This window comes from Gopherus evgoodei, chromosome 6 (assembly GCF_007399415.2).
Source record: "Gopherus evgoodei ecotype Sinaloan lineage chromosome 6, rGopEvg1_v1.p, whole genome shotgun sequence".
Classification (NCBI taxonomy): Eukaryota; Metazoa; Chordata; order Testudines; family Testudinidae; genus Gopherus; species Gopherus evgoodei.
Genome location: NC_044327.1, coordinates 932,622 through 942,793, shown reverse-complemented (window position 1 = coordinate 942,793; position 10,172 = coordinate 932,622). Strand labels below are relative to the sequence as shown.

General features: G+C 46.5%; 1 protein-coding gene across 4 annotated transcripts in view; it reads right to left on the bottom strand.

Moving 5' to 3' along the window:
* Positions 1 to 1,215: 1,215 nt before the first annotated feature.
* Positions 1,216 to 10,172, bottom strand: part of TDRD7 (tudor domain containing 7) — a 79,937-nt gene continuing 70,980 nt past the window's right edge. For 3 of the 4 annotated variants that reach the window (XM_030566870.1, XM_030566867.1, XM_030566868.1), the window contains one exon: positions 1,216 to 1,727. In XM_030566870.1, the coding sequence (XP_030422730.1) occupies positions 1,507 to 1,727 (221 nt within the window). In that variant the 3' untranslated portion in view covers positions 1,216 to 1,506. The remainder of the gene's footprint in view (positions 1,728 to 10,172) is intronic. The other variant, XM_030566869.1, reaches the window with a different exon arrangement.

Below are 10,172 nucleotides of genomic sequence, written 5' to 3'. Positions count from 1 at the left end.
ACATTGGAAAACTCAGCAAGGAAAAGCAAGGGCAAGAATCACACTAAACTAATCACATCTGCATTTTATTTAATTTTAAATAAAGCTACTGAAACATTTTGAAAACCTTGTTTACTTTACATATAACAGTAGTTTGGTTATATATTATAGACTTAGAGAGAGACCTTCTAAAAACCATTCAAATGCATTACAGGCACGCAAAGCCTTAAATTAGAGTGTATACATGAAGATTCAGCACACCACTGCTGAAAGGTTGCCGACCCCTGCATTAGACCATAAGCTATTTAATTACTTAGTGATGTGGCTCATTTCCCTTCAGCATATCAGACACCACAAGCAGATGAAGTACGTATCTCTGAATCCTTTCAGCTCTCTAGAGCTGGATGGGCTTATGCTACACCATCCCTTGCATGCATAGGGGGAGTGAGGTGTCTGACGTACCTGTAGCAGGAGGTGAAGGACTGAGGCATGAGGAAATTTCTCTTAAATACTCTCTAGGGTCAAGAAAGGACATACCCATTTACAGGGATCTGAACCCAAGCTGTATTTACTGTCCCCTAAGAGGGATGGTAAATTCTTCCCCACAGCAAATGTCAGAAGGATCAGCCCAAGCTAGTCAGTGGTACACATGTCAACTGGGAGACTCAGCTGGGAACACACCAAAACCACAGATCCAACTCAAGACTAAGGTGCACTTAATGGAAATCATTCTTGAGAGAATCTGAGTGTCCTAAATCCAATGAAGGCAAGAACAGAGTGAAAAAAGCAAGCTAGGGAGAGGGGTCCTAACCGTAAAGAACAGACAGACCATCTGAGCAGACTGCAAGAATGCTGGGTTTTTGGGTTTTGTTTTTAAGTGAGAGGAAAAAGAATGAGAGATTGTTGAAAAGCATTTTCTTCACTCAAATGCAAAAGCAAGGTGTTTGCAGCATTCAAAATGGCCAGTATTTTCAGCTGTCAGGACATATGTAGGCTGTTGTACTTGTTTTTGCATAGAGGTGCCAGAAGCATAATCCTTACATTCTGCATTCAGGGACATGATATTTCTGAAACTATCAACAAGTGAGGAATCAGTTCAGATGTGATGTTTGTGTTCATTAGGGAGGGGGAATAACTGTAAAGCGAAATTAACAGCTTGTAAATAAACTCAAATTCTCACCAGCCTCAAACTCCATTAACTTTAAGAATGAAAAAAAAAAGAGTTCAGCAAGAAAATAAAACAAGTCACCAATAATTTTTATTGATAAACAACATTTTACTTAATCTGTATTTTCACCCCAACATTCTAACACTACACTAGTAAACGAAGTGCAAGTTTTCTGAAAGTCAATTCAAAGAAAAACTTCTGTTAAATATCTTTTCACAGAACATAGGCATCAGATTTTTCAAATCTATCGCATTCATATATTCAAGGCTATGTAGGATCAGTTCAATCTCTTTAAAAGCCTGCTACATTTTTTATTGCTAAAGAATCTGAATTAGTTGCTATAGTTTCAGAAGCAGTGATTAATTAATCTTTGAAAGCGCCACAAAATATTGAGACATGAAGTCATGAATCCATATATCAGTATCGGGTAGTGCAGTGTCCACTAAGTAGGTCACTATTTTTCGATCCCAAGAGCTTGTGCTTTCTTTAACTGCTTGTATCAGTGCCACCAGAGATTTCTTCTCTACATGGTTTCGAAACACTATTGATGCCTCTTCTGACCACTGCTCACATTTCACTCCTAGGAAAAATATAAAGCAAATAAGGTCATTTAAAGAAAAGACTGATTAAAGTGACACACACACACTCCTAAACCCAAGATTCTTAGTAATTCTACATGGGAGGAAGTAGAAGACACTCCAAGTAGTGCTATTAAAGAAAGTGAAGCTAACAGAGCTCTGTAAAAACATTTAAATCCTTACTCTTTGTTTCAGTGGCTGTTGCAGCCTCCCAAGTAAGGATTATCAATTGTGTCGCATTGTGAAAGAAAACAGTTACTAACCTTTCTGTAACTGTTGATCTTCGATATGTCTTGCACACGTCCATTCCAAGGTAGGTGTGTGCATGCCCCGAGCACAGTTGCTGGAATTTTTTTTTGCCCCCTTAGTGGGACCTGTCAGGTTTACTCCAGTGCCTGCGATGCTGGATGCTCATAGTGCCAGTATAAAGGTCACACCCAGCCCTTACCCCTTCAGTTCTTCTTATCGACAACTCCAACAGAGGGGGTGGCAGGCAGGACTCAGAAGGGACATGTGCAACACATCTCGAAGAACAACCGTTACAGAAAGTTTAGTAAGTGTTTTTGGTTCTTCGAGTGCTTGGACATGTCCACTCCAACGTAGGTGACTCAAGCAGCTGCACAGGAAGTGGGCACACAGTTCAAATACAAGCTGACTGCAACACTGAGTGGCTGAAGTTGGCGTCGTCTCTGGCCTTTTGGGTAATGGTATAGTGCACTGAGAATGCGTGCATCAAGAATCAGGTTGCTGCGCTGCAGATATCCCGAAACGGACTTGAGCTAGGAAAGCAGCCGAAAAGGGCTGAGATCTTGTGGAGTGAGCAGTCAGGTTAGGTGGAAGAGAGACTCCCGTGAGTTCGTAACATGCCCGGATACATGAGGTAATGCAAGATGAAATCCTCTGGATGGAGACGGGGTGCCTCTTCATCCTCTCAGCTATCGTTATGAACAGCTGAGTCGATCTGCAGAATAGTTTGGACCTCTGAATATAAAATGCCAGGGCCCGTCTGACATCCAAGGAATGTAGGCACTGTTCTTCTCTATATGCATGTGGCTTAGCATAGAATACTGGTAGAAAAATTGCTTGACAGCAGTGGAATTGTGAGATTACATTTGGGAGGAACTTGGGTTGTGGGCACAGCTGTACCTTATCTTTGAAGAAGATTGTATACGGAGGTTTCAATGTGAGGGCTGGGATCTCCGAAACCCTCCTGGGCTAAGTGATGGCCACTAAAAAGACCACTTTCCAGGAGAAGTGCAACAGTCAGCATGTTGCCAGTGGATACAATGGGAGCCAGATTGGAGGCTCTACTGAAAGGCATAGAGGGTGGTGAACCAGTGCTGTCTGGGTCATGTCGGGGCTACAAGGATGACATGTGCTCAGTCCTGCTTGATCTTTGACAGAAACTTGTGAATTAGTGGAATGGGGGGGAGTGTGGAGGGGGGAAGGCATAATACAGGTGAATTATTCATGCCAACAGGAAGGCATCTGTAAGGGACACTGGGCTGTGGCCCTGAAAGGAGAAAAAGTGATGGCATTTCCCATTGCTATGGGTAGAGAACAGGTCTGTAAGGGGAGTCCCGCACCTCTGGAAGATGTCTTTTGCAATGTCCAGTTGAAGGGACTACTCGTGGTGAATGGAAGAGGACCTGCTGAGGCGATCCACAAATTGGTTCTGTGTACCCAGCAGGTAAGATGCTTTTAGGTAGATTGAGTATCAGAGGGGTAACTGTGTTAGTCTGGATTTGTAAAAGCAACAAAGAGTCCTGTGGCACCTTATAGACTAACAGACGTTTTGGAGCATGAGCTTTAGTGGGTGAATACCCACTTTGTCGGATGCATGCACGAAAGCTCATGCTGTTAGTCTATAAGGTGCCACAGGACTCTTTGCTGCTTTTAGATAGATTAAGTGTGTAATGCAGAACTCTCACTGTCAGATTGCCTCCTGGTATGGGGGGGGAGAGGGGTGCGTGAAATGATTGCTCTCTAAATATATCAGAGGGATAAACACCAGGGAGAGAAAGGAATTATTTAATCTCACTACCAATGTGGACACAAGAGCAAATGGATATAAACTAATCATCAGGAAGTTTAGACTTGAAATTAGATGAAGGTTTCTAACCATCAGAGGAGTGAAGTTCTGGAACAGCCTTCCAAGGGAAGTAGTGGGGGCAAGAGATGTATCTGACTTCAAGATTAAGCTTGATAAGTTTATGGAGGGGGTGGGATAGTCTTTTGGCAATTAATTGATCTTTGGCTGTTAGCAGTAAAGATGCCCAATGGCCTGTGATGGGATGTTAGATGGGGTGGGATCTGAGTTACTACAGAGAATTCTTTCCTGGGTGCTGGCTGGTGAGTCTTGCCCACATGCTCAGGGTTTAGCTGATCGCCATATCTGGGGTCGGGAAGGAATTTTCCTCCAGGGCAGATTAGCAGAGGCCCTGGGGGTTTTTTGTCTTCCTCTGCAGCGTGGGGCACAGTCACTTGCTGGAAGATTCTCTGCACCTTGAACTCTTTAAATCACGATTTGAGGACTTTAATAGCTCAGACATAGGTTAGGGGTTTGACACAGGAGTAGGTGGGTGAGATTCTGTGGCCTGCATTGTGCAGGTGGTCAGACTAGATGATCATAATGGTCCCTTCTGACCGTAAGTCTATGAGTCTATAATGCATCTGTTCTGCCTGTTGATGTAGTAAATTGTGGTTGTATTTTCCATGAGAACTGAAACTGCCTTGTCTGCAATGTGGGTTAAGAATACCTGATAGACCAAGGGAACTGCCTGGAGTGCTCTGTTATTGATGTGGAGAGATTGCTCTTCTTGAGACCACAGACCCTGAATCCTGAGATGCCCTAGGGGGGCTCCCCAATCCAGCACCAAGGTGTCCGAGACCAGATATATGGATGGTTGGGGTCTCAAAAAAGGTACTCCTACACAAGTTCAACCAGCAAGTCAGTGAGTCAAGAACTTCAGGTGGAATGGTAAGTACATGTCCAGATGATGTTGTAAGGGTGAATATGCCGTGGTCAGCCAGGCCTGGAGAGATCTGAGATGTAGGTGCTGGGCACGGCTCGACGCGCTGGTGCCAGGGCCAATGCCAATTCCATGAGGAGAGCTTGGAGTCGGATAACGTGCTTCTTCTTTGTTCACAGCTTGAAGGAGCGGCAAATTTTACACATCACACTAATGTGAGCCTCGCCCAAATAGCGAAGACACTGACTGTGTGGATCGCTTCTGGGCATGGAGTTGCGACACGAGTCGCATGACTTGAAGCCTGGGCCACGGGGCATGCTACGAGCCAGGCATTCGCGAGAGAAAGTTCAGCAAAGAACTTTTCAGGGAAACTGGATATCACTAAAGTTATAATGTTGCAGCCAAGCCTGGAGCAAGTTCCGACTACCTTAACTGGCAGCAAGAAGGAACTGAGGGTGGGTGGGGGGGAGCATGTAGCCCCCTTTAAAGCGCGATATGTCGGCGCCACTCCAGGGGTCACAGCAGGGCTCCCCCACTGCGGATACTGCTAAGGGAAAAACTTCCGGCAACGGTGCACATGGTGAGCACGCACACCTATAGTGGAATACACATGAGCAATCGCTCAGCGAAGAACTCACTTTCTCCTTAGGAAAGCCACTACTACTGTCATACATTTGGTGAAGACCCATGAGGCATCCAACAGCCTGAATGATAGAACCACATATTGTTAATGAATCTTGTTCACAAGTCCTAGGAACCTTCTGTGGCTTTGGAAAAAAATCAATATGTGGAAGTACGTATCTTTTAGGTCAAGGGTAGTATGCCAAAGCTCTAGACCCAGTGAAGGAATGATAAAAGCCCGGGAAACCATGCATAACTTTAATCTCTTGAGACAGCATTTGAGCTGCCACATGTATAGGATTGCTCTGAGCCCCCACTCCATCTTTAAGCTTCTGGGATTAAGAAGTAACGGGAATAAAACCCCTTTCCTCATAGATGGTGCAGAACCTCTTCCACGGCTCCCACACAAAGGAGAGATTGGACATCTTGTTCCAATAGCTGCTCATGAGAAGGGTCCCAGAAGAGAGACAAGGGAGGATGGGTGGAACAGTGCAGTGGACATAATTGGTACGTGAAACGTAATTCTATTGTGTTTAGAACCCAACAGTCTGAGGTAATATGTTTCCAGGCACTGAGGAAGAGGGACAGTTGGCTGGAAAACAAAGGGTAACTGGATCCAGAATTGAGGGGACTGAAATGTCATCCTTGAGTGTCTTGTCAAAACAAGTGCTTCAAGGTGCCTGTATGTCTAGGGGCAGAATGCACAGGGTTCTGAGGAGGAGGAGGTTGGCGGAGGGGGCTCTAATCCCAACCCCCTTGTTTTTCATCCTCCACTGGTCCTGTCTGCGAGGCCGTGCAAAATAGCATCCAGTCTGCTGAGGCCTGTAGGATCTTCTGGATGATGATGGTTTATACAGACCCAGAAATTTCAGGGTTGCCTCAAGAGTCCTTAAGTCTGTGCAATTTGGCATCTGCTCTGAAACGAACAAGGACCTTTCGAATGGTAGATCCTGGAGGGTTTGCTGCATCTCTTGTGGCAACCCCAAGGAGTATACCCACGAGCTCCTGCACATGGTAACAGCAGTGGCCATTGATCTGGCCGCAGAATTGCCAGAGTCTAAGGTTGCCTGCAGGAAGACTCAGCCTACTGTCTTCCCTTCTTCAAGAAGTGAAGAGAACTCCTATTGGCATCTTGGGGAAGCAGGTCCTTAAATTTGTGCATCACCTTCCACATATTAAAATCACAGCGAACTAGCAAAGCTTGCTGGTTTGCTATACAAAGCTATAGCCCACCCACTGAATAGACTCTCCTGCCAAACAAGTCCAGCTTTTTGGGGTCGTTTGCCTTGGGCGCTAGACCCTGATGGTTGCTGCCACCACTAGGGATCCTGGAGGAGAGTGAGAAAACAGAAATTCATATCCTTTAGCTGGCACAAGTATTTTCACTCTGTGTTTAGCTGTAGTCGGAGAGAAGCAGGGGTCTGCCAAAGCACCTTAACTGGATCCATGATTGCCTTGTTAAGGGGCAGAGCCATTCGAGTTACCCGCCCCTGACAAGATGTCTAACAGGCTGTGCATCACCTCTTTGAGCACCTTGGCTTGAATACCAAGTTCAAGGCCATCTGCTTTAATAAGTCCTGGTGAGCGTAGTGGTCACCTTGGGGTGGTGATGCACCGACAGACACCAGCGCCTCATCTGGGGAAGAGGAGGAGGCTCTGCTCCTTCCTCTGTGTCGAATGAGACCTGCGAATCTGCTCTGAGGTTTGGCACTAGAGTCTGGGTCTGGTGTCTCTTAGTGCAGTACCAGAGACACCCTTCTTTCTGAGGCCACAGAGTACGAATGCCTCCAGACAGGTTCAAGAAAGATCACTGCATAAGTGTTGGTCCCCACAGTCCCATAGGCCAGTGATTCTCAACCAGGGGGTTGTGAGCCCTTTCAGGGGGTCTGCTGGGTCCCTCAGCTGAAGCATGGTGCCCGAATGTCCCTTCTGGGCAACAGCCAGAGAGCTAAAGCCCCGAGCCCTGGCGGGGTAGTAGCCAGGAGCTGCAGGGCTGCAACCCTGAGCCCTATACTATATCCCTGAGCCCCGGTGTTGCTGTGGGTCTGAAGCCGCAAGCCCCTGTGCTGCAGGGCAGAGGAGAAGGAGCATGCTGCCATGGGCTGACGCTGGGATCTGTGGCAGAGCCTGCTTGCCCCTGCAGGACTAAAGCTGGGAGCCAGGGCTGAATCCATGAGTCCCAGTGACAGGTGCCGCGGAGAAGTCCGAGGCGATCAGAGGTGGTTTTCCCCAGAGTGCTCATGGTGCCACGTGAAGTCTGGGGGAGGGCTCTCTGTTGCTCATTGGAACTGGCAGTGCTGAGTTCTGGATCTCTGTGGACGCTGGCACAGGTAATGTGAGCAAGTCTCTAGCAGCTGCAAATGCCTCCAGGATGGACAGTATCATGAACTGCTGGGTACACTGCCTGCTGGAGATGGTACTTCCCATGCCAGAGTATGCAGAGCTGGCATGGGTGCCAGGGCTGACAGAGGTAGCTGCTGTGGTGCTGAGGAGAGAGTGCGAGACCCGCATCGGGCCACTCTATCCCGATCCTCTTCCCTGTTTTCTTTTGGCACCAGGAAATGACTCTTCTCCTCACCAGTGCCTCAGAGGCAGCACTGTAAGCACCAAGAGAACCTGTGCTGGGATTCTTGACTGGCAGAAATCCGCCCTGAAGCTGAAGTGCTTGGTGCAGAGTCCAAGCATGGCTCCAGTGCTGGTCTCAGGGCTGCCTTCATGAGAAGGACCCTCAATCTCACTGCCGTGTCTTCTGAGGTGCAGAGTTTGAAGACCCTACAGATCTGGCAACGGTCCTTCCTGTGAGCTTCCCCAAAGCACTTAACACAGCTCAAGTGCAGGCCGCTCAATGGCATTGATCTGCCGCAGGAAGCACAGGGCTTGAAGCCTGGTGACCAAGGCATGCCCCAGCACTGGGGAGTGGACAAGCCTTGCCAACTAAGTGTGGAGGCATCCAAAACACATTAAACTACTAGTGTACTATCACACTAACAAAAACTACAAGAACTATATGCACAAAAAAGGAGAAGAAAACCACTAGGTGAGATTGCCTGAGCAATGAGGTAAATTCCAGCAGCCATCACGGGCAGCAAAAAGCAATTGAAGGGAGGTGGCCGGGCTTGGTGGGGCCCCTTATACCATTGATCCTCCAGCTCATGCTATGTCCTACAGCAGCCTTGTATTTTAGTATTTGCAAAATTGTAAACATTCTGAATGCAAGTTTATTTCCACCTCTAAAACCACATCATCTAATAAGATGTCTGCCACTTGTCAGAACCCCAACGTGGCTCCATAGTGCAGAGGAGATGAGCAGTAGTATTCAGCACAATGAACCTAGCTTTCGAAGAAGCCACCCTAAAAAAGTGTTAGTGCAGACTGGTTACCTGCTGACTGTCCCAACCCCTTTCACAGCCGTTGATGAGTTCAGCACATTACCTCACTATTAGCTTGTTTTTTATGAAATCTCTGCAGGTCACCAGAGCTACACTTTGTGGCCCATGAAGCCTAATACGACATTCCTCATACTCAATAAGTTTGGAGACCTCCAACTACCTAAGCTCATCTCAGCTTGCATTTTGAAAGCTTGTATCTTAACAGTGACTTCAAAATTTAAATGATCTACTATTAGTAGAAGTTTGTCATGACTGACTTGTAAGTCTCAAGTAATTCATAGACTATGCCACAACCTGGACCTGCCACGGGCTGCAAAGATCAAGGTCTGCCCATTTTTTGAGGGGACCCCAAACCACTGCATGGATGTGGTCCTTCACTCCAATCTAGGCAGATGCCCAGCAAACAACAAGGCTACTGTGAGCTCCCTCCAGGCCAACAGTTGTCTCCCTGCAGCTGAGTTGGCTCCTGTGCTGAGCTGCCAGTGCAATCTCTGGTCGTAAGGAAAGCCAGCTCAGCAAGGTCAGGTAAGCAGGCAGAGCTTCAGAGTCTCAATGCATGGATGAGACGATGGTGTAGAGAGGAGAGGTTTACGTTCATTGGGAACTGGGGAAACTTTTGGGATGGGAGGAACCTGTACAGGAGAGATGGACTCCACCTAAACCAAAGTGGAACCAGACTGCTGGCACTAAACATTAAAAAGGTTGTAGAGCAGTTCTTAAACTAGGCGATGGGGGAAAACCGACTGCTGCAGAGGAGCATGTAGATCAGACACAGGACTTCTCTTTGGGGAGAGTCTGATGATAGAGAATCTCCAGGTTATAGTCAGGAACAGAGGACAGAAGAGGATAATGTAAGGGCCAGATCAGATGATAAACAGTCACATAAAAAAGAATCTGACATCAGAAAAGGGCAGACAAATAAACAGGGACAAGTTTTTAAAGTGCTTGTGCACAAATGCTAGAAGTCTAAATAATAAGATGGGTGAACTAGAGCGCCTTGTGATAACAGAGGATATTGATATAATAGGCATCACAGAAACCTGGTGGACTGAGAGCAATCAATGGGACACAATCATTCCGGGGTACAAAATATATCAGAAGGACAGAACAGGTAGTGCAAGGGGGGGGGGGGAGTGGCACTATACATGAAAGAAAATGTAGATTCAAATGAAGTAAAAATCTTAAGAGATTCTATGGAGCATGTGGATTCGCTATGGATAGAAATGTCATGCTCTAATAAAAATATAACATTAGGGAACTATTATCGACCACCTGACCAGGACAGTGATGATGAAATGCTAAGGGAAATTAGAGAGGCTATCAAAATTAAGAACCCAATAATAGTGGGGGGATTTCAATTATGCCCATATTGACTGGGAACATTTCACTTCAGGACGAAATGCAGAGATAAAATTTCTTGATACTTTAAATGACTGCTTCATGGAGCAGCTGGTATGGAAACCCA